The sequence below is a fragment of the Primulina tabacum genome, chromosome 9, assembly GCF_025594145.1.
Source record: "Primulina tabacum isolate GXHZ01 chromosome 9, ASM2559414v2, whole genome shotgun sequence".
In the NCBI taxonomy this organism is placed as follows: Eukaryota; Viridiplantae; Streptophyta; class Magnoliopsida; order Lamiales; family Gesneriaceae; genus Primulina; species Primulina tabacum.
Genome location: NC_134558.1, coordinates 32,649,520 through 32,675,204, shown reverse-complemented (window position 1 = coordinate 32,675,204; position 25,685 = coordinate 32,649,520). Strand labels below are relative to the sequence as shown.

The following is a 25,685-nucleotide window of genomic DNA, read 5'->3' as shown; positions in this document are numbered from 1 at the left end:
TATGGTGGTTTCCAGGACGTAGAATCTTATGTTCCACATGTTACTGATGGACTCAGTAATATAAATTTCGATGATGTAAGTGAGTCTTGGGATCAATATATCAATGTCTCGCCGGAACAAAATCCTACTCCATATTGGCCGAATCCAACATTAGATAAGAGTGCTCGTTGTCCGGATCTGGCCACTAATGATGATTTTTGGAGGAATGATTCTGAACCCGATATGTCATATAGCGAGTCTGAAGAAGAAGAAGTGAATGATGATGATCAAGTAAATACATTTTCAAATCTTGATGAGGGGACATCATCTCGGCAACCACCTCGTGACACTTTATAGAAGCAGACCGTACCATTTCTTTTAAACACTTCTGAAATGCCATCATTTTTCAATAAATTTTTTGGGGAAGAGCCTCCTGATTCTGTCGATGTACTTCTGGAATGCAAACAAGCTATTACAATCCGGATAGAGGTGAATTATGCGTTAATATATTATTTAAAGATAAGAATGATCTTATTGGATCTGTGAAGGATTATTCAGTTATAGTGGTCAGGCGTGAGTACCGTGTCGTGGATAGCACATGCAGTTTGTGGAAATTACGTTGCAGAAATAATTCTTCTACGGTCATTTGTCGATGGGGACTTCGCGCTTCTTTGAAGACCAAAACTGGTTATTGGAAAATAACAAAATATGACGGGCCTCACACATGTATATCTACTTCTGTTGGTATAGACCATAAGAATTTGAACAGTGATATGGTGGCACATACGCTATTGGGAGTAGTTCGTTGTGATCCTTCGTGCGAGATTAAGTATATCATCGAAAATGTGAAAGATAAATATGGATATCAAATCTCGTATACGAAGGCATGACGAAGATTGAATCGTGCTATGAAAATTGCTTATGGTACATGGGAGAGCTCCGTTCAATTACTTCCAAAATATATGTGTGCTTTGTCAAAATATAATCCGGAAACAGCTGTGGAGTGGAAGCATCTCAGAGCCAACACTGAAATGAGTAAGACACTGAACTATGTTTTCTGAGAATTCAGGCCGTATGTTGATGGATTTCGGCACTGTCGAAAAATAATTAGTGTCGATTGTACACACTTGTATATCAAATACAAGCACAAAATGTTGATTGGTGTCACTCTGGATGCGAACAATCAGGTTCTACCGCTAGCATTTGCTATTGTGGATGAAGAAACATAAGATTCTTGGAAATGGTTCTTGGAGAACCTAGGAAGACATGTTGTTCGTGGTGAAAATGGTGTGTGTCTTATTTCTGATAGGCATAAGGGAATCGTGCGAGCAACTGATGATCTACCATATTTTCAACCTCCTTATGGTGTACATCGTTTTTGTTTGAGACATGTGTGTTCAAACTTTAACGCTAAATTCAAAGACGTGCATTTGAAAGATTTATGCTGGACGACATGCACACAAAATCAAATTTGTAAGTTTGAAGCAATAATGGAGACAATCAAGCAAAAAAAATTATTGTGCACCGATATTTGGCTGGAATTGCGAAAGAAAAATGGAGTTTGGCTCATGACGGTGGTTGGCGTAGTGGGGTGATGACAACCAATATGTCAGAGTGTTTAAATAGTATATTGAATGGTGCTCGTAGACTTCCTATATCTGCCATAGTACACCTGACACTTCTGAGGTGCGTACAATATTTCATTGAACGTTTGACAAGATGTGGTCGTATGGTTCAGGAAAATCAGCTGTGGTCAGACTATGCATGTCAGAAAGTATGAGAAATGGGCGAGAAAATCAAGTGAACATCGTGTTGCCAAATATGATGCACGTGAGCAAACTGCTTCGGTTGCAACTGTAGGAAGACCAAGTCGTGGCCAACATATGCAGGTGACCAACACATGTATCAAACAAAAACAATGCACACCATAAGGAGGTTGAAAATATGGTAGATATTCAGTTGCTCGCACGATTCCCTTATGCCTATCAGAAATAAACACACACCATTTTCACCACGAACAACATGTCTTCCTAGGTTCTCCAAGAACCATTTCCAAAAATCTTATGTTTCTTCATCCACAATAGCAAATGCTAGCGATAGAACCTGATTGTTCGCATCCAGAGTGACACCAATCAACATTTTGTGCTTGTATTTGATATACAAGTGTGTACAATCGACACTAATTATTTTTCGACAGTGCCGAAACCCATCAACATACGGCCTGAATTCTCAGAAAACATAGTTCAGTGTCTTACTCATTTCAGTGTTGGCTCTGAGATGCTTCCACTCCACAGCTGTTCCTGGATTATATTTGGACAAAGCACACATATATTTTGGAAGTAATTGAACGGAGCTCTCCCATGTACCATAAGAAATTTACATAGCACGTTTCAAACTTCGCCATGAATTCGTATACGAGATTTGATATCCATATTTATATTTCACATTTCGATGATATACTTAATCTCGTACGAAGGATCACAACGAACAACTCCCGATAGCGTATGTGCCACCATATCACTGTTCAAATTCTTATGGTCTATACTAATAGAGGTAGATATACATGTGTGAGACCCGCCATATTTTGTTATTTTTCAATAACCAGTTTTGGCCTTCAAAGAAGCGCGAAGTCCCCATCGACAAATAACCGTAGAAGAATTATTTCTGCAACGTAATTTCCACAAACTGCGTGTGCTATCCACGACACGGTACTCACGCCTGACCACTATAACTGAATAATCCTTCACAGATCCAATAAGATCATTCTTATCTTTAAATAACATATTAACACATAATTCACCTCTATCCGGATTGTAATAGCTTGTTTGCATTCCAGAAGGTACATCGACAGAATCAGGAGACTCTTCCCCAAAAAAATTATTGAAAAATGATGGCATTTCAGAAGTGTTTAAAAGAAATGGTATGGTCTGCCTCTGTAAAGTGTCACGAGGTGGTTGCCGAGATGATGTCCAAGATTTGAAAATGTATTCACTTAATCATCATCATTCACTTCTTCTTTTTCAGACTCGCTATATGACATATCGGGTTCAGAATCACTCTTCCAAATATCATCATTAGTGGCCAGATCCGGACAACGAGCACTCTTATCTAATGTTGGATTCGGCCAATATGGAGTAGGATTTTGTTCCGGCGAGACATTGATATATTGATCCCAAGACTCACTTACATCATCGAAATTTATATTACAGAGTCCTTCAGTAACATGTGGAACATAAGATTCTACATCTTGGAAACCACCATATGTAGAAGTACCGGGTTGGTTATTGAACCCTGAATCGGATGCATGTGGAACGTAGGATTCAGATCATCAAATCAAACATGATGCTCAATTGAATTTGCTTCCACGTATAAATGCAACATATGCATATTGTTACATTACATTATAAACTGTAAAACATCATCATCAACGAGATTGACTTGAATTTCATGTCTAAGATGATCTCTCCATGAATGAATATTTTGTTGACAGCTTCATAGAAAAATTCGTTGGATCGATTCCTAATATTTTATGCACAACTTCAACCAACTCCAACAAATTAATAGATCGTAATACTCGTGTCGATCTAACAAATGGAATGTTATATTCAACTGATTCCATTATCGATAATTACATGACCACCAAAATATAATAGTACATCGATATTTAGACATTTTGCCGATAAAATTGAGAGAAAATTTATGTAGATTCAAAGAGAAAATTGATAATTCATTCGTCGAAGTTCACAACAATTATATAGACGAAAAATGCTGAAGAATATTTAGATTTCAATTATTGAACTTCACGTGAACATTCTGAAATTCAAAATTCACGTGAAAGATTCAGAAAATGAACGGATAGAAAGGAAGCGAAAAAAGAAAAAATAAAGTAAGGGAAAAGAATATAATATACAGAGTCTGTGCTTACACACGTGGAGCTTCCACGTTGGAACGTCCAGTGCTTCGTAAGCACGGACGCCTTACAAAGCGCGGACGCTCCAACGTGGAGCATGCAGCGGATTAAAGTATATGTGAAATTTTTTTAAAAAAATTTAATTTTGTAATAAATTATTTATAAAAAAAAACCCCTATCAGCATGCATAGGAGCACGGGACAATGACAAGCTCCGCCGAGCAATCTCGGATCGAATAGTTGGCAATCCATTAAGAATATCAAGATTTTGTCCTGTGTCTTTTGAGAATCCAATCCCAGGATCTATAATCATTCTCCAAGCTGGGATACCAGATAACTCGGCATCTCTAGCACGTGTGTATAACTAAGATGCAACTTCCGCACAGACGTTGTCATATTTCAACTTCTCCTGATTCTGCATAGTAGATGGATCACCTCTCATGTGCATTAAAATATACGGGACTTTGAGGGCTGCAACGACGTTGTGCATATTCGAGTCTAAATTTCCTTCTGATAGTCATTAATAAGGTGCGCCCCCATGCTCACAGATTCTGCAGCAACCTGTGAATAAAAAGTGTCGACAGAAATGAGCTTTCCTTCCATCTCAGGCAAGTTCTTCATTATTTCCAAGAAAGGCAACAGTCTGTCGAGTTCTTGCTCGGGGGTTAGCTTAGTTGCCATCGGTCGGGTTGATTGTGCACCTAAATCAATGATATCTGCCCCTTTTGACAGCAATAAATGAACTTGAGAAATGAACGACATTTCTGATAAAAACCTTCCCCTGTCACTAAAACTATCGGGAGTCACGTTAAGAATACCCATGATAGAGGTTCTTGGTGACCAGTTCCACAATTTACTTGCTATTGGTAACACCCTTTTCATCCCATCTTTTCCAATGAGCGACTCACCACCTAGTTTCTTCCATGCGGCAAAAAGTCCACCAGGACTTGCTGAAAACAAATCCCACGATTGAATCGTATCATTATCTATGTTTGATCCCAAAAGATCAATCAATGGACCCATCACAAAAGGTCGCTCCCAAATTCTCTCATGGGGAATAATAAGAGTATCAGTGTTTACCCTCTGGTACCCGTAAAATAACATATCTAAGTCAATCGGTCGTGGACCATACCTAATTCCATTAACACGGCCCATATCCCGTTCTATTTCCTTCAGAATTCCTAACAGTTTATGCGGCTCGTGTTTCGTCGTTCCTCTAATAGCGGAATTGAGAAAGTGGGGTTGATCCGTTACATAAGCAGGTTTGGTCTCATATAAGCAACTATGTCTTGTGATATGTATACCTGATTTCCTCATCCGTTGCAAGGCTTCATCAAAATTATGAAGTCTATCACCCACATTACTTCCCAAAGCGAGTACAACTCCCTGTTCTTCAGAGTGAACTTCCACTGAATTAACATGAAAGAAACGAGAAGACGCAAGCTAGTTGCTGCAAAAGGAGACTGAAACTTGTTAACAAACTACACTAATCATAATTGACAAATCCGAATAGCAAGCCGAGCTCCAAATGGCAGACTGGTGAACTACAAATATTACTTATGTTGAAACAACACAAACTTGATTAGATACTCTTACATACATTAACTTGCCATTTGTCTAACTCATATAATACCTTCAAAAACACCCAATTGTTTGACCACAGTTAATTATTATTTAAGGAAACATAACTTCAGAAAGCGTAAAGGCGTCACCTTTACATGTCTTCTTAGCAACTCCAACTCCGCAGTTGGCCAACATCAACTTCTTGAAAATACTCATTTCAAGAAGCTCCGATTCGCTGCAAGTAATCTAATAATTCATTAGCCCCAACACAAATTTTGTATCATTTAAATTGAAATACCCAGGCACACAAAATCAAAACAAGAATGCAAGTAATTCAATCTTTCTATAATTCATATCCGAAGAACAAACACCCAATAATTTTACCGCATTCATACCACTAATTAAAGCAATAGTTAAAAAAAGAGGGTTGCCGAAATTACATATAGTCTCTTCATTGTCATAAATTAATAATTATTTAAAATTACATACATAACAAAGACATGACAAATAACATTTTATTATTGTTTATTTTTTTTTCTTGAAATTTAAATTTTGGAGTAGGTCTCTTATGAGACGATCTCACGAATCTTTATCTGTTAGACGGATCAACCCTACTGATATACACAATAAAAAATAATATACTTAGCATAAAAATTAATACTTTTTCATGGATGATCCAAATAAGATATATGTATCACAAAATATGACTCATGAGACCGTCTCACACAAGTTTTTACCTAAATTTTGTTCATCTTCAACTTTTGATGTTGCATTCAAAAAGGAATTGCAATAAGAATTATGAAAACTGTTTGTGGATATAGAGCTTCCTTTCATATAATTGATTCCAAATGAACTTGTGCTCACATTATAAGATAAATCATGAATGTCATTCGGTCAATCAATATAATGAATATTATTTAATCATTAAAATTAATGAATACCAATTATTTTTTTAAAAATATATGTGTACAATGAATTTTATTTTTTTAGATTAATTCAAAGAATATGACATTGACATAAGTAAAACACAACGATATTTTAATATAATCAAATTTATGTTTGGTGTATCGATAAATTACTGTTAAAATAATAAATTATTAATTTATCGATGAATAAAAATCCTCCCAAAATTAATAAAACTTTATGTTCTCAACATTATTAAGTTATAAAATCTTTATTCTACCTATAATATAAAAATTACATGCATTTTACACTTAATCCGCCCTCTGCCCACATACTCTCCACACTACATTCTGAGACAACGGAACAAAGTCTAGCTTCACTTAGACCGCACTTCAATTGCGGTTCGGGTTTGATTGTGGGCACTAGTGAGAAACGTAAAGAGTTACTTGTTTGATTGCATGATATGGTTGCTTTAGTCGCCATTCTTTCTGCTTACGGTTCAATGGCCTCCCCTTTGCAGAGGGTTCGCTATTTTCCTTTACATCTGCCAACTTCCATATGCAGCATCCTGATTCTGCTTCGATGGAGTCTAGAAAATATACACCACTCTTTTCCAGGCTGCTGGTATCTGGATATTCAATGTAGCTTACCACCATTGGCAGATCTCTGAACCTCAACAAGTCATCAGGTACTTTAAGGAGCCGCTCTGCACCAGGACTCGACACCTTCGGAAGTAAAGAAAGATGAATCAGCTGAAAACTCAACAAGATTCAGCTGCATATTGCAATTCTGAAAAAATAAAGGTGATGGTGTTACTTCAAGGGCCAAATCATCAGGTATATCTCCTGTCGAACCAACTTCATCCAATTCAGCCTTGTATTCACGACTGAACGATTTAATCTCCTCCATACTAGGGCACCCATACCTGATTTAAGACACAATGTTAGAAAATGAAATCAAACTGAATCAACCAATCTCTGAAACTTGAAATGGGAAACAGAGGTTGTCAAAACAACTAACAAAGTCTCTTGCGAGAACATCCTTCTCAAAATATGCCACAAGTGACAAGTCCACAACAACTGATGCCAACCACCAACATTTTCAAAGAAAACATGAATCCAGTACACAAATTATGCTCATATAATCAAGTCGGACACAGGAAACATAAAGCTTGTGAAGGGATAAGCCTTACTCATGTGAAAGTTTGTCTAGTCTCACATAAATGTACCCTCGAGGAGAAGTTTTGAATGCATAGAGCTCCATATCTTCACCTAACCGCTCCAGAACACTTTGGGCTATAGATAGAACTCTTTCACCCCAAGGGCAATTCTCAAGCACTACTCCACCGCCATCGCCGCCATCACCCACCTAAACTTAGAGATAATAAGATCATTGATCAACTAATACCTGACGTGAATAGTGAAATATGTAATTTTGAAAAAAAACAAACAAAAACAAACAAATGATACCTTGGGCTCAACTTCATCCTCTTCTTCCCACAGATCCATTGGTTCCACCTCTCCATTAGAATCTTCAAAAGCTTCACACACCCGTAATCCAACCAGAGCAAAAGTACCATTAAAATGTGAAATGTAGCAAAGGAAATATTAGGGAAAAAATTTCCGAATGATGATCCAAGGTTAGAGGAGAATCAAGATTTTATTTAATTTAAAGCATCATAATCCATTTCTTAATCAGCTGAAAAGTTCAAAACCATTTATTTTAAGCATTAGAATGAAAACTACACAATAACATTCACTTCCCTCTCAATTACTCTAAAAGAGAAAAAAGTACAAAATCAGAACAATAAAAAAGAAGCTACAAGGATCAAATGATGAGCTTACCTCCAACTGAGGTTGGTCTGGTTTCCTCCTCGACGGAAGAAGTAGCATTCAAATATCGAAAGGAGGTCAAAGAATCGAAATGGATTATGGGTTTAAGAGAAATCCTTCGAGTTCCGAAGGTGGAAAAAGAACGATAAAGGCCAAATATTTTGTTCGCTGGCGTTGGAAGATTACGCATGTAAAGACAGAAGATTGAAGAAGTGTAAGATTTGTTGAAACCTCTGTGTTTTAAGAAGCGGTGAATCGTATCAACATTGATTTTATTTCTCATCTCTCTTGATAGCGGTTGCTGTGGTGGCGGCAACGGCGGAGGGCGGCGGTTGGTGCCTCAAGGGACAAGGGTTTTATTATGAATAAATACTGAGTATGTGGATTAAGCTAAGTGTGATTTCGTCCCTAATAATTTCAAAATTACAGTAGGACTGCTAAAAAATTTGAATTAAAGTACTATATTATTTGAGAAATAAATAATATATCTCGTTATTGAAAATTTTAAAGATAAGATTTTTTGAAAACTTATAATCACTCATATTTATATAAAAAAAAATAGATGTATATGTGTGTTGAGTTTCTTTTAATAATAATGTTTAGAGTATGTCTAATATGAAATGAGTCGATTATGTTCATATTTATATTGAAAAGTAATATTTTGACAATATCGTAATGTTTTTTTTTTGGACTTGGTCAGCTTGGACATCTGTTCATGAAATTGACTCGTGAGACGATTTCATAATATTTTTTAATATATCATTTGGTAATATTAATATATTCATTTTTTTAGTGATATGAATAGTCAATTTCATCAATTATTTGAGATTTTTTTATTTATAATGTTAAGATCATAATTTAAGTATTCATTGTTAAATTTATTTTTTATAATAAAAAAATTAATCTATAAAATACTTTGCTTACTGTATACCAAAGACAAAAGAAAGTAAAAACATAAATAAGATGGAAGTGGATTAAGAACAAGAGTATGTCTTTTGTGAGATTGTCTCACGATCATTATTTGTGAGACGGGTCAATCTTACCGATTTTCACAATAAAAAGTAATATTCTTAGCATAAAAAGTAATATTTTTTCATTGATGACCCAAATAAAATATATGTCTCATAAAATACGATCCGTGAGACCATCTCACATAAGTTTTTGTCTAAGAACAATTGTGCAAAGATTAAAAAAAATAATTAGAACACTTAAAATAAAAACAAACTATTCAAGCGGTTGATTCAAAATTAACAGATAATATAATATAGCATCGAAGACCCCTGCGATGAAGTAGAATCAGCTTGATTTCCATTGTTTTTAGACCATTACAATTAATTAAATTATTGATTTGTCTTGTATTTCTATAATTTCAGACTACGGATCTGTGTTACCTTTTTATTTTATTGTTTGTTTTGTTTGAATAATTTTATTTAAATATTCCATTTACTCACTTTTTTCTAAAAAAATTCATTTAATTTGGAATCATATTTGATTATATTATAACTTTTTGTTGAAAATAATAGTGTATAGTTATATTAAAATAGATCTCAATAATAATGAAATTAATTTTTGGAAATATTGTTGTTGAGAGCATGAGTGATGTTATCAAAATCACATTATTTTAATTATTTTTCATAATTTATTATTTATATGTTTTAGTAATATTGTCATTGCTATCTATTGATTCTTTAAACTGTAATTAAGTTTTAACTTTTCAACTCTTGTGAGACGGTCCCAAGAATCTTTATCTGTGAGATAAGTCAACCCTACCGATATTCACAATAAAAAGTAATACTTTTTCATGGATGACTCAAATAAGAGATCTGTCTCACAAAATACGACTAGTTAGACCGTCTCACATAAGTTTTTGTTTTTTCCAATTATTAAAGTCAAAATATTTAATACTCAAACATCAGATAGAGTAGTGCATCTCTTATCATGAAAACAATCGACGAAAGATACAATGGAGAAAAACAAATCCAAAAAAAGGCAACAAGTGTCACGTCCCGAGATCGATGTTAGTCAACATCCTACTTTGTTTCACAATCACATAATCATAAACCAATAAATCTCGTAGTAAATCAAATAACTAAAAGTAGTTTATTTCATAAAATAGATAATTGTCTTTACAAATGATTGAAATCAACATAAATGCAGAAGCTTACAACGTTAATCAAAAGATAATGCAAAAATAAAAGATTCTTCTTCGTCGAACGAGGCTTGATCATCATCTCAAAAATGCTCTTGCTCTTCATTTTCTATTTATTTCTCGTTCTTATCCGGGAAGTGAAGTAAAGAGTGTGAGTGTTTTGAGAAACACTTACCAAAATAACAAATTATACATATACATATCTTTAAGAGAGTTATATTATAGAACAGAAGTCGAAAATAGAGTAGACAAAGTTCGGAACTTAGTTCATCAGATCAGATATTCAAATCATATCAGAGCATAATCATATATAACACCGAATGCATATATTATCATAATGACAATGAGTTATACTGATCTTGAGCTACTTTTAGAGCATTTTCCCGTAAACGGGATCACTACAAATGTTTTTGTTTACTGATATGCTCTGAAATCAATACAAATGTTATTAACCAAATGTTTGGAGTCTAACACTGAAAATACAAAAATTCTGAAAATGCCATTCATGTGGTGCTCTGAAATGTTTTTGAAACTCTGTCTTTATGCACTTATTCTACTCAAAATTGTATGTGAATATATATTACTATAATCGGGAATTATCCCACTCCCACTTATGGACTGTCGATAACTGTAGAACGAGTGTTTGTCGCTTTACCAAAAGCTACAGCTGACGGTAACAATGAAACTCAAATATTTTAAATCCTACAACAGTTCAAACTTCACGTTTTGATTACTCTACCCAATATGATAATTATGTTGTGAAATAACCTAAAACCCTAGAACTTAGAAAAAAAATATAATGGAACACAAGGGGATATTAATAAACACAAAAATAAAAGTCCTCCACAATAATAACCACAAAGCACCGAAATTCGACCTGAATCTATATTTAATATCCTTCCAAATAAATCTAAATTTAATAATTAATTCGAATTTAATGAACAATGAATGACACAATAACACATTTTCAATCATAATTATGATACTATTAATTTAATATCCTTGCTAATCACATCATTCAACTAATCCTGGTTGGATGAATAATAAATATCACACATTCGCGAGCAACAACAATTTACAACGCACACAGAGAGTAATGAGATAAGTGAGCTAACACAAGGTTGGTATTAATGTGTGTTCCCGCATTGGATGACGGCGGACGGGTAGTGATTGTCAGAGCTTAGAGATAGCACGAACAAAGTACGGCTCCTAACAGGCGAATAGAACGTGAATGAACTATTCCAGGCCCACACACCATTGAGAGCTTAAAAGAATGATAGATAATACTCATACTAATAAAGTGCATATTCTTTTCGAAAACTCATAAATTTAAAATTTCAAAGTTGAGTATTCTTGACATGGAATAACTCTGGGATATGTTAGTCTCGTGAAGTTTTCTCAAGAAGTGTGTGGCTGAGTACATAAATACGTTGAAAAAATTTGTGTTAGTTTGTAAGAACATCGTCAACTCGAAGCTAACCTTTTGAACAGTACGATGTGATTTGTGACAAAATCAATATCGCAAATGCTCGATCCTACCAATAGAAACGCTAATTATTTTGTGCTTGTATCGATATTGATTCGAAACTCAGTTGAATGGAAGATCGAATTTGGCTAAATATATAGTAATTAAGCCTGAGATAGTCATATGCGTTTTAAGACAAAATTAAGAAGAAATTTACTTGTCCGTATAGTTAAAGTAAAATATGAATTTTGAGACCATTCGGGGAACACTTCATGAACTAGGAATATTCTTCGTGACACGAATATTCTCATATTGGAATGTTTAAGCTTTTATTTTATGAATAACTGAATATACATTGGATAATTACAACTTTGAATTTATTCAGAAATATAATTATTATTGTATTAAAAAATAATTTTTTTTCAATTAAATTGTTCAATTTTGGGTTTTCGGTCATTAAACTTTCAAAGTTTGGTTTTGGTACATTAATTTTAAATTTTTAGTTATTTTTATCTAATTGCTGATGTAACACTGAAAATGCTGACATGACATAAAAAAATATTGACGTAACATCAGAAATATATGAATTTTCAGATGAAAGTCAACATTTATACTAAAATAGTCAAAAATTAAAATTTAGTATATCAAAACCGAATTTTGACTAATTAATATTACAAAATCTAAAATTGAGCAAGTTAGTGGACTAAAAAATCATTTTCTCTTAAATTTGAAAGATAATATACACAAAATTGGTCCGTAGTATGACCAAATTTGAAACTATCATATTGCCCTGTTAATTTTAAATATGTTCATCCTATCTTTATTTTATCTAAATTGCAAAATTATCCTTATCTCACAACCTAATTAAAAAATTGATGAAACTATATATAAAAAAACAGGATAAAACTAAAAAAACGAAAAACAAAACGCCGATTACAAAAACACACAATGCATGCACCCGAACCGGCCTAGTTTAGATTAATTATTACCATTGGAGCATTAGCCTCATATAAAAACTCATATAAGACGGTCTCATGATTCAATTTTGTGAGATAAATATTCAATTTGGGTAACAATGAAAAAATATTATGTTTTATGCCAAAAATATTATTTTTTATTCTAAATATGGGCATGAGTAACCGTCTAACGAATAAAGACATTTGAGAACTGCTCTTAGACCTATAGCAAAGATATTAGATCCCATTGTAGGATCTCATTAACGGTTTAAACAAAAGAATTAGACTAAAAATTATAAAATTACCAGTATACTATAATTAATGCACATCCAGGACTCTAAACATCATTAAATTTAAATTTTCAATATATTATATTTTATTTTTTTGTCCTAAAAAATCGGTGTAATATTAATAAATATATCATTATTATTTTTTTCTTATAAATAAGCGTACTAGTATTCAAGTCTCTGCCACAACTCCAACTGTCCCGGGATTTTGAGCGGACATAACTTTAAGGTACGATGAAACATCAAAATCTCCATGTCCTCTTGTCTTTTGAATAATCTTCACGATTTTCTGTGTTTCTCTCCTAACATAAGTTTTAAGCATTATTTTTATTATTGTTTGATCAAGTTATATTTCCTCTTCACTTGCATATTTGTTTAGTTCTATAAATCTTGAAGGTGGGATTTGATTCTAGTATATACTGGACAAGTACTTGTAATCCTTTTAGTTTCACGTTTATTTAATGTATATTATCATGATTTCTGAACGGGGAATTCTTGAAAAACAAGTATCTGTTAATAAGAAAGATTTGCGTGGATTGAAAGATAAGTAACAGTTTGATCATTGTTATGTTTGTGAGAGATTTCGTCTCTTGTTTTGGGTGTTGAGATCTGTTTCTGTGCCTCGTTTGATGATTCTGTATGGAATTTTATATTTATTTTCTCTTCTGTGATTGTTGAAAGAGTGATTTTTAATTTATTAACTTTGCATATGGATTAGAGTAAAACTCTCTCTCAATTTGCCGTGAAGATTTGATTTTTAACCCTCTAATCCTACGCCGCTCTCTGGGGACCTAAACAATGGCCTCCTTCTCTTTGCCCCCGGCCAAAGATGGAAGAAAGGTTCCCTGGTAGTTGGTGAATAGCAGCGGCTCTGTCAGACTTGGAAGATTTGGGTGGGGTAATCCTATTGAACTTTCTATGTTATAATTCATCCTGAACTTTTGTGTGTGCGTGTTATGCTTATTTTGACAAATTAACACAGAACTCAGAAGCCTAAAAACCAGATCGCGGAAATGGCCGATGGAGCGCAGAATGGAGTAAACCATGTTATAAAGAAGCCACCACCGGAGCCTTCACTACTGAGGAGAGCAAAATTCTTTAAGGTTTAACAATGATGCTTGTTAAAACAGCATGATTTTTACTTATATTTGATTTGGAAGAAACACCTTTTTATTTTGTTTTTTTTTTAGTCTTTGTCTAACACATACCTTGGACAAAATTCCACGAAAATCTATGAAGGAAATGTGTACATCGATCAAGTTTTAGTGTAGTATTAGGATTTTCTTGCTGTATCATGTCTTTCAAAACCGGTAATGCCTAATGGGCAGGGTGTCGTTCATGATCTCCCGGAATTGGCGAGCTTAAAAGACATTATTTTCTTCTGTTAATGTTTTGTTTCTAGTCACTGGACCAATACCTGGTACATGAATCTTGATATCAGGAAATCATGAGAATTTTAGTCACTGGTGGCGCTGGATTCATTGGCTCTCACTTGGTCGATAAGCTGATGGAAAATGGAAAAAACGAGGTATCTGGTATTGCATGTTTACAACTTGTTCCAGTACCAGCAGTCAGAGCCTGTGTTTAAAACACAGGTTTGATGATTTTCGTATGTCTCGTGATTTTTGTTCTTTTTTAGGTGATCGTTGTGGACAACTACTTTACGGGATCGAAGGACAATCTGAGGCATTGGATTGGTCATCCACGATTTGAGCTTATTCGGCATGGTTAGTATTCTTTGCTGTTGTTGGTTCATATGTTGGAACAACAACGTCGGATTTGTTTCACATGTATAATGCGTTGCTTACCTCAATATGGGTTTTCGATTAGCAAATCTTTCTAACTGCAGATGTCACCGAGCCATTATTTGTTGAAGTTGATCGGATATACCATCTTGCTTGTCCTGCTTCCCCAATTTTCTACAAATACAATCCTGTGAAGGCCAGTCATTGAGATGAAACTCTTCTTTTATTGGTTATTTCGTCTTTCTTATGGATAATATCGACTAAATGAAATATTTACGCGGTGATTTCTTTCCTTTCTCTATAATGAACAGACTATAAAAACAAACGTTATTGGGACGATGAACATGTTGGGACTTGCCAAGCGTGTAGGACAGTAGGAGCAAGGTTCTGCAACTCATTCAATTTTCCTACTGGTTTTCCATTTTGTTTCTTGATAAATTTATCGATTTTCTAACATGTGCTATGTATCTAGGATTTTGCTGACATCAACATCAGAGGTCTACGGAGATCCGCTGGAGCATCCTCAGATGGAGACTTACTGGGGGCAACGTGAACCCTATAGGTATCAGTTAACTGGACCAACTATTACATTTCGAGCTTTTTCCTTGCTTGAAATCGGGATTTTTTTATTATTTTTCACGATTCTTGGAGATGTATTGTTATTTGATATGGCTTTGCAGGAGTCCGGAGTTGTTATGACGAGGGAAAAAGAGTAGCTGAAACCTTGATGTTTGATTATCATAGGCAGCATGGAATCGGTAACAGATTCACTCTTACATGACAGATTAAGACAACAGGGCATATGCATACACTTGTATGAAATAGTGATCTGTTCTACAGAAATACGGATTGCTAGGATCTTCAACACGTATGGACCTCGGATGAATATCGATGATGGTCGAGTTGTGAGTAACTTCATAGCTTAAGCAATACGGTACTCAGCTCTCGCAAAAAAAAAAAAAAAAAAAGGAAGACGAATCTTGGTCCTAAATACCATCCATCACCCTGTTCTGTATGAGGATAATATTTTCTTCTTTTGTTTTTTATGAACTCGCAGTGACGAAGATCTGACAGTTCAGTTGCCTGGAACTCAGACGAGGAGCTTATGTTATGTTTCTGATATGGTATAAGAGAACTAGCGTAGCGTCTTATTTTTCGTGTTTCTTAACATCTCTTACGAGGTGATTATGAACTTCTTTCTTGAAGGTTGATGGTCTTATGCGACTCATGGAAGGAGACAACACCGGTCCGATTAACATTGGCAATCCAGGTTGCCATATTTTCTTGATTTTCAGACTACTTTGTATGAGTCCGCCTTGTTATCATCTCTTTCACTCCACTGCGTGACTCTGACGATTTGATCGGAAGGTGAATTCACGATGCTCGAGCTTGCTGAGACCGTGAAAGAGGTAACAAACATGAAATCTAAGTCCTTGTGGCTACATTTGCAAAGCCTCATTCAGATGTCAAAAAACCTTTTTCATATGGCATGCTCTTAGTAGCAGTAATGCTACATCTGATCAGCAAATCTTTATTAAAGTGATATTTATTTAGTATAATTAACTTGTTTGTGTGCTGCAGCTGATCAATCCACGAGTGAAGATCATAACCATGGAGAACACACCTGACGATCCTCGCCAACGGAAACCGGATATAGGGAAGGCGAAGGAGGAATTGGGAACCGAAGATTAAGTTGTGCGACGGCATTCGTCTGATGGAGGAGGAATTTCGCAAGAGGCTTCAATTTCAAGAAAGTGTTGGCCTTTCTTAGGTTGATGTTTTCGGGGCATAATGTTCTTCTACACGGAAGATTTATGGACACAATTCTTTACCATGCGGCTTTTAGACCTTATTTTTGGTTTGCTAGGTGTCATAATTTTTTTATCCTTTTTTTTTCGCTGATATTGAGAAAAAATATGTCCTTAAAATGATATCTGGATTATTTGGGTTTTTTTTTACATTTTTTAATTAAAAAATCTCACGTAGCAAGTTTTAATTTCGCTTAAAAGAGGAAGTATGTGTTGGATTAAATTCATAAAATTTTATTATTTAACAAGGTGAAGAAATATTTTAAGTCCAAAAATAAATCTATAAGGGTTTATATTCAAAATTGACAATATATGAAAATATGTGAGTTTATATTATTGTGAAAATATGTGAGTTTTCAAATGGAGTTTTAAAAATTAAGTACTATTCGACTTTTAAAAACTCTATAAAAATCTATATGTATTCAAATTTTAAATAGATTTTTAATAACTAAACGAAATTCACTAACATACAAATATTAAAGTCTCGAGTACAACTATGAATTGTCAAAAATTATCATTGGTTTAACCTAAAGATTTGGATGAATTTTTAAAATTTCTGACTTATACACCAACTTTTTTTCTCTCACCTCCCGTCATATCTCTCCCCATCTTCCTAGTCTCATTTATCTCAATCATTCTCTAATTTTCAAAATTTATCACTTCACATTTTTTTCATTTTCGGATTTTTCGTTTTTTGTTGATTGCTCATTTATAATTTTTTATTTTAATATCATGGGAAATTTTTAATGCAATAACTGGTTTTGTAATTTTTAATTTATGATTTATAAAAATGACCATAATATTAAATAATAACAAAAGATGATAAAAAAAATAACACCACTTAATTATCATTGGTTCAACCCAAAGATTTGGATGAATTTTTAAAACTTCTGACTTATACACCAACTTTTTTTCTCTTACCTCCCGTCATATCTCTCCCCATCTTCCTAGTCTCATTTATCTCAATCATTCTCTAATTTTCAAAATTTATCACTTCACATTTTTTCATTTTCAGATTTTTCATTTTTTGTTGATTGCTCATTTATAATTTTTTATTTTAATATCATGGGGAATTTTTAATTTAATAACTGGTTTTGTAATTTTTAATTTATGATTTATAAAAATGACCATAATATTAAATAATAACAAAAGATGATACAAAAAATAACACCACTTAATTTTTAATAGTTTAATAATCTCGCACAATGTTACATATTAGTACAATGATACATTTTTACATATTAGTACATTATGCATACAAATCTACATATATACACATACACATATACATGTAAAGATTTAATGATTTAACTTTTAAATAAATACATTTATTTATTAATATATATTTTTTTAAATGTTTCAAATTGAATGTTAATCTATTTCAATTAATTGTTAATTCAAAAAATTAGTAAAAGAATAATATGTTACAATTAAGTACAAAATTTACAAAATTTTATAATAAAAATTTACAAAGATCTATAAAAATCTTATAAAAAAATCTACAGAAATCCACATTACTCATAATTCCAAAAAAATTTGCAATTCATTTATGTTTTTTCTTCATGAATTAGACCATTAAAATATTTAGTTCAATTTTCGATAATTTATTCGTATATAGTATAATTGAATTATCATATAATATATGATTGAAAAAATAATAATATAACTAATCAAATTTACTTTAATGATTTAATAATTCCAAAATCTTTTACCGTCAAAAAAAAAAATTCAAAATCTTTTAAAGATAATTTCATCCAAAAACAACTGAATCGAACCACGCAGCCGTATCGATCTCTACTGCCTATTTATTACATGTACATGGAACTTTTTCTTGCGTAATCTTCAAGATCTTTCTCTTCCATTTTTTATTTTGCTGGTAAGCTCGGTGGAGATGGAATTATTTACCCGCATTATATCTTTCTTCTAAATTTCTTGATTTTGTTTTTATTTTACTTTCTGGGTTCATTATTTTTAAATCGTGGGCATTTGAGTACGAGACTCGGTCCTGAAAAAATGATCATTTTTTTTATGTGTCGATTCGTTAAATTGAATGGATCTGTGAATTTTTTCAAAAAAACTAAAACTACATTTTAAAAATTCTGGGTTTTGTGATATGATGATCGATGGGTTGACTCGCATCAGTATTGTAGAAGATTTATTGTTATCAGTTTCGTTGTGTGATCTGATTTGGAGTTGATTTGATCTTATTTTATCTCAAAGATTTGGTTTTTAGTGTTTCAATGATGAGGAAGCTGGGTGTTTTCCTTATGATTAATGGATCTGTTTTGATAATTTGAAAAAGATTTGCTTCATAGCTCTTCTGTTTTTATATGTAATATTCAAATTTTTTGTGGCATTGGAATTTTACGAAGATGATGGAATTGGCTTTGCTTTCCACTAACCAATTGTCTTTTTCATTATGTGATTTCGAATTGCGATTAAGGTTTATGTTATTGATTAACATTTGATTGATGATGCATTTATTTCTAGATTTTATTGAACAAACAATTAATCTTGTTGATAATGCTTGCTTAGTTTGTAATTTGTTATTGGTATGTGGGATTACCTTGGAGATTGCTATTTTGTTTAATTGGCATCGAATTTCAGCTATTCGAGTAAGGATCTTAGTACTAATGGCCCATCAAATATCTCATGGAGAAAACAACGGAACCACCAAGCCTCCTCCGGAGCCTTCACCTTTGAGGAAAGCTAAATTTTTTCAGGTTTTGATCAATGGTTGCTTGATAAATTACCATGAATTACTTTCTTTTCTCCTAGTGCTTTCTTGAATTGCACTACTAGGATTTCAAACAAGAATAAATGAAAACCGATGAAAAATAGATTTTATATGTGGATCAAACTTCCGCAGGGAGCATAAGTTGAATAAAAATATGTTGCTTGTTTTGGTTGCTAATCTATCGTTCGGGATATTTGCTCCTATATGTTACATATTGTTGTCAAAATGTATTGCTGCAAAAGGAAGAGAAAATAAAAAGCTTTATGTTTGACATTTATTCGGGCATTAGAAATTTTCACGATCGCTTGGTTCTGCCATTGTCTACCTCGTATTTCGCATGTTTGGCCATGATTTGTCAATGTTACTAGATATGCGAGACATTCTCAATTAAGTCTTAACGACAGGCAAATATGAGAATTTTGGTTACTGGTGGAGCTGGATTCATTGGCTCTCACTTGGTTGACAAGCTTATGGAAAATGAGAAGAATGAGGTAAGAACCACGTAGTTTAGTCTTTAGACTCTCCCTGACAAAGATCATTTCCTAAATGTGCATGCTTTACCCGAGTTGTACTTATTTAATTCAGGTGATTGTCATGGATAACTACTTCACTGGCTCTAAGGACAACTTAAAGCAATGGATTGGTCACCCTCGATTTGAGCTGATTCGGCATGGTGGGAGTTCTTTTGAGTTCATTAGTTATCATATTTCCTGTTTCAGATGTTATTAGGAGTGATTCGGTACGGTATACCAAAAAATTTCACTCGTTATGTACACCGCATCAAAATTTTCGGTTTTGGAAAAACTATTCCAATAAAGTACCGAAATTTTTATATACCGATTTCAAAATGGTACAAGTAGCAAAATTTCACCGAATATTTGTGGTATACCGAGAGTCGATAAAACCTTAATTTGTAAAATGAAAATGAGGGCTAGAGCAGTTTTGATTTTTGGGAATAGAATTAGTTTTAAAAATTGGTCATTTTGAGTCTTTCTTATTTTATTCATAATTTCATTACTTAAAAATATAATATTTTTTTATAAATATTGTTTTTGTATTTCGGTGAATATCTAAATTTTCAAAATTTAATATCGATATCGCGCCGTTAATTTCAGTATCATTATCATATCGTACCGAAAATTTCGGTGTTTTTTTGGTATTATAACTTCGGTGTACCGAAAATTTTGGTATTTCTCCACCCTTTGATGCTATAAAGTTCAATATGAATTACTTGATAACTGTTCTTTATTCGCTTTTCCTTTTCCTTTTATCTTTTTCTTTTTCTTTTCCTTTTCAGATGTGACAGAGCCATTGTTAGTTGAAGTCGATCAAATATACCATCTTGCTTGTCCCGCTTCCCCAATTTTTTACAAATACAATCCTGTGAAGGTTAGTTACTTGGATAAACTCTTGTTCTATTTTAGACTAGTGGCGGAGCCAAATCAGACTTGTGCATTTTTGTATCATGTAATGTATCATGTGTACAGAGATTTTACCTTTTCTACGTCTAAGTTTTTCGAGTTTTAATGCTGGCCCCCACACAAAACTTCTGGCTTCGCAGCTGCTGCATTAGACACTTAAACCTTTCTCCTTGGAGGAATAAAGCAGATTATAATAGATTTATTACAAATTTGGAATATCACCGTTTATAAGAAATTGAGAAAAATGTGGAAATTGTTATTGATATTCTTTGTTTTACCTTTTGGTGATGCTCAACAGACAATAAAGACTAATGTTATTGGTACACTTAACATGTTGGGACTCGCCAAACGAGTAGGAGCGAGGTTCGACAACTCGTCCGTGTTACTTTGGTGTTACTTAATATGGATCCGTTAATTTAATTTATTCACCTTCCCCATAGGATTTTGTTGACATCAACATCCGAAGTTTATGGCGATCCGCTTGTGCATCCCCAGACTGAGGATTACTGGGGCAATGTTAACCCTATTGGTATTATAATTTTAGTAAGAATACTTACATTCTTCTCGAAGCACCATATTTACCATTTATCGTGTGTCATTGCAGGAGTTAGGAGTTGTTACGACGAGGGAAAAAGGGTAGCGGAAACTTTGATGTTTGATTATCATAGGCAGCATGGAATTGGTATTTACCTCTCTGCCGCTGTATAGTTGACCTTCAACGTCTTGAATCGGTATAATCATATTGAAATTTCAAATTTACACAGAAATAAGGATTGCAAGAATCTTTAACACCTATGGACCCCGTATGAATATTGACGATGGTCGGGTTGTCAGTAATTTCATAGCTCAAGCTATACGGTAACCTTACTCCGTACTTTTTTTTGGTCTCCAAAACATTCCAAGATTGATAAAGAATAAAGATAAATAAACGTGAATATTCTTCATCCGCATACTGCCAAGTGTATTTGCTAATTATTTGATATTCATGTAACTTCGCAGTAACGAATCTTTGACTGTTCAGTTGCCCGGAACACAGACAAGAAGCTTTTGTTATGTCTCAGATATGGTAACATAGAATATCTCCTTGTTTTGCCCATTCAATCATTAATGCCTATGAGATTATTTGAACGCAGTCTTAGTATGTATCTCTTTTGTTAAGGTCGATGGACTTATTCGGTTAATGGAAGGAGATAATACAGGGCCGATCAACATTGGCAATCCAGGTTTACATCAATACTCATTGTCACACCAAGATTCCGGCGCTTAAAAACACAACTTTCGGTTCAATTAAAAGAACTAACTGATTTGTATGTGTTCAGGTGAATTTACTATGCTTGAGCTTGCCGAGACTGTGAAAGAGGTAAATTTGAATCCGGGACAAGCTCTATCTTGCTAAAATATTTTCGACGTAATTTTTTGGCGTAAATTCAGAACAAGCCAGCCAGTTTGCATGTTTCTGAAACTAACACACGGTTGTCTGGATGTTGCAGATGATAAATCCAGAAGTGAAAATGATAACCACGGAGAATACACCAGATGACCCTCGGCAGAGAAAGCCAGACATAACCAAGGCAAACCAGTTACTAGGCTGGGAGCCAAAGATCAAGTTGCGTGAAGGCATCCCTCTCATGGAGGGCGATTTTCGTGAGAGGCTCGGTATTCCTCGGAAAAATTGAGTTCTTGTTTTGGGATGCCACTTTCTATCTTGCAGTCTAGACATACTGATAAACAACTATTCGCGTAATATTTCCAGTTCTTGCACTTGATGATGTAGATGATACACAGAATTACAGAGTTCTTGTATTATCTAGTCGTCGCGTTAAATCTTTACATCTATTTTAACACGAGTTCTTCCATTTCTTGGAGAATCTATATTACTTCTGATAATTTAATTATGTATTTAAAAATGATAAGCCACCAACCTATTAGGACCGACTACGGTGTTTAGAAAGGGCTTTTCAATATTTATGGTGCTTTACACTTACGTGAACAGTAAAGAGCTAATCTCGATATGCGGAGTGCGTAAGATTACTTTTAAACTAAAGTGCGTCTCACCGAATTCAGGTGAACCAGAAATCAGTGGACCAAAATTAGTAGCAAGTATTTAAATCCAAAAATACATAGAGACTAAGACTTTTGTTTTGAAAGTTCAAAGGATGAATTTCTTCTGCGTCTTTTTTTTGTTTCTAGAAAATATTATTAAAGACTTTGATTAATACGATATTTAGCAAAAACCAATTTCAGCAAGACTTACTTATGACCCACTTGAACTCCTAGAACACAACTTCAATAATACCTTTTTTTTGTCATATTTAGAAGTTTTTCTTTGATTACTAAAGCCGAATCATCATCAAGGAGTTTATTGTGGTTACACTGTTCTTGCATTGTTTCCCTGCGTACCGGCTCGGCAAGCTCGTCCTTCCTAAGTTTGAATGTTTCTGGCCATATTACTAATCATGTAGCGCAATCTATTGATGTATGAAACTTTCCCACATTAAAATCAAGAGTTTTAATATATTTTTTTCTTCATCTTCACTGAGTAAGTTATCATATCCTCCGTAGCCGACCTGCCAAATCCGACTTGTTTATTTTTTACCTAGTTCCTCTCTTCTAGCAACTGCCATTTTCCTTATCAACCTTCTTTTTTGAGTGCTGGAGTGACCTAGGTAAATTTTTTTATGTTGTACCACTCTCCAAGTTTCCCATATTTGACTTTGAGACGACAATACAATTCTTGCAATTTTTCACTAGGATCTTTTCACTTTCTCATGATCTCTGCTATGAAAATCACTTCCAATTCTTTGGTAAGATGACTCGCTATATAATTTTCGGTTCTGTCTATTGCTAGAAAAAGACACGTCACCACGGGCTACGAGCTTATGATTCTAACTTCATTGCATGATATTTTGAGTTGTGAGGGTGTTAGGTGCTCCGAACATCAAATAGAATGAAAAATAGTAAAAATCTAACTTCTAACTATTCAAATGATTTGAATCCTAAATTAGATTGTTAGTTTTAATCTCTTAAACTAATATATTTTGGAAATTGATTGAAACAACATTGGAAATTGAAAAAACAAACTTCCAACATGATTTTATTTTATGAATTCGTAATTATGAAAATTACAATAAACTTGCTGAAATCTGGATGAAAAATATGTGAAATTCTTGGAATTAGGCTAAAATATAAAGGCAAAGACTTGTGTGAAAAGGTCGTATTTTGTGAGACAAATCTCTTATTTGGGTCATCCATGAAGAAATATTATTTTTTATGTTAAGAGTATTACTTTTTATTGTGAATATCGGTAGGGTTGACGCGTATCACGCATAAAATTCGTAAGACCGTCTCACAAGAGACCTACTCAAAAATAAATTGCTTGAAGATAAAAACTAGATATTTCGCAGAGAGTTTTCAGAATTTGTGTTGTTGAGTTGAGCTGTGTCCTACTGCTGCTTAGTTTCTCCATTTATTCACCCTTGAGATAGTTTTTCCAACTCTCAACTGTTCAACTCCCCATTTTCTTCACTGTCCATAATCTCTTCAACTTCTGCCTTCCTTCCACGATCTCCTTGTTTATACGTTATCTTATTTATTCACGACTTTTTATTATATCCTCGTTCTTCTTAAATTTCTGGGCTTGGATTTAATTGATTTAGATTTAAATTTAATTTTTATGCAAAAATTAACAAATACACAAAGTTGAGGATAAATATCCAATAGGTGACACTTATGTGCCCAAAATCTTGAGTTACTAACATAGCAATAACGCCAGGTACAAAATTTGGTGAAAAATCGTAATATGAGAGGACATTTTGATATGAAATAAGCAAAAGAGATCTAACCTCAAAAACCTTAAACTATGGGATAAATGGATGTTTAACCTTAAGAATAAGTAGTATATTAATACATAGAAACACTCCCTTCTAGAAAATCAATTATTATGAATTAAAAAAATCACAAAAACTCTTATGAGATAGTTATATTATTCGATTTTATAAGACATATCTCTTATTTCAACCACACATAAAAAAATATTATTTTTATATTATTGATATTAATTTTTATTATAAATATAATTTATCAATAAAAATATCAACGCCGAAACAGATGGAATCAACAACACAAGCATCGAGAAACGAGCCAGCGCATAAACCTGGTGGAAGAACGCAATCTTCTGAGTGGGGACCCGAATTATTTGTGCACTGACACGTGTATATCGGGAACTAATTTGACACAGTTATCGACGGATTTGGATCCTCTACTGTGTTGAAAACACAGCATTAGGTACTGTGCAATTTTTACACTAGATGATCACGTGATCATCTTGTGGACATCTTGTCATATAAGATAAATTTAAAAAGTTATCAGATTAAACGAGATGATCATGATCATCTCGTGTAAAAAGTTCACAGCACTTAGTGCTGTGTTTTCAACACAGCAGAGGATCTAAATCCGTTATCGACACGTTTAAAATTATCTTGAAAAAGTTATCAGCTGTGAAAAGTTAAACTATCTGTCCAATCTGCGTCTCACCATGTTTGACCAATTTTTGTGTGTGAATTTATTTTATATGGTATGATAATATGAGCAAAAAAAGTATTGCTTACAATTTCATAGATTGGGTCGAGTGTGAGATATATATAATAAAATTGACACATGAAACGATTTCATTATAGTTTTTGTGATATTATAATTAATTAAGACTGCATTTGGATGGAAGATTTAACAGGAAACCGTAACAACAAATTCACTCGTTTAATTGTGACAATTGTGTTTTGTCGAAAATTATGCCGATAATCTACAGTTCACCATCATTAAGGTTTCAGATCTCGGACAAAATTTATTGTCTGATTCAAAATGTTTTTTTTTCACGTGGGGCTTAATCCTTGTTTTTCACGCTTAATAAAAAACTTTTATTTAACACAAAAACT

General features: G+C 33.5%; 2 protein-coding genes and 2 pseudogenes across 2 annotated transcripts; 2 read left to right on the top strand and 2 right to left on the bottom strand.

Annotated features, from left to right (window-relative positions):
- Positions 1 to 4,025: 4,025 nt before the first annotated feature.
- On the bottom strand, positions 4,026 to 5,840 carry LOC142504411 (folate synthesis bifunctional protein, mitochondrial pseudogene; annotated as a pseudogene).
- Positions 5,841 to 6,619: 779 nt separating this feature from the next.
- On the bottom strand, positions 6,620 to 8,579 carry LOC142555291 (uncharacterized). The gene is made up of 5 exons (XM_075666093.1): positions 8,199 to 8,579; positions 7,824 to 7,894; positions 7,547 to 7,722; positions 7,171 to 7,279; positions 6,620 to 7,079 (listed from the first exon to the last, which is right to left on the bottom strand). The coding sequence occupies exons 1-5, from the start codon at positions 8,467 to 8,469 to the stop codon at positions 6,777 to 6,779; spliced, it is 930 nt and encodes a 309-aa protein (XP_075522208.1). The 5' UTR covers positions 8,470 to 8,579; the 3' UTR covers positions 6,620 to 6,776.
- Positions 8,580 to 13,334: 4,755 nt separating this feature from the next.
- On the top strand, positions 13,335 to 16,784 carry LOC142555290 (UDP-glucuronic acid decarboxylase 6-like; annotated as a pseudogene).
- A 1,540-nt stretch (positions 16,785 to 18,324) lies between these two features.
- LOC142555289 (UDP-glucuronic acid decarboxylase 6-like) lies at positions 18,325 to 22,610 on the top strand. Its single transcript, XM_075666092.1, has 13 exons — positions 18,325 to 18,472; positions 19,204 to 19,319; positions 19,738 to 19,824; positions 19,919 to 20,006; positions 20,631 to 20,722; positions 21,053 to 21,117; positions 21,195 to 21,283; positions 21,359 to 21,436; positions 21,519 to 21,612; positions 21,754 to 21,820; positions 21,914 to 21,977; positions 22,074 to 22,114; positions 22,245 to 22,610. The coding sequence occupies exons 2-13, from the start codon at positions 19,230 to 19,232 to the stop codon at positions 22,428 to 22,430; spliced, it is 1,041 nt and encodes a 346-aa protein (XP_075522207.1). The 5' UTR covers positions 18,325 to 18,472; positions 19,204 to 19,229; the 3' UTR covers positions 22,431 to 22,610.
- The last annotated feature ends 3,075 nt before the right edge of the window (positions 22,611 to 25,685 follow it).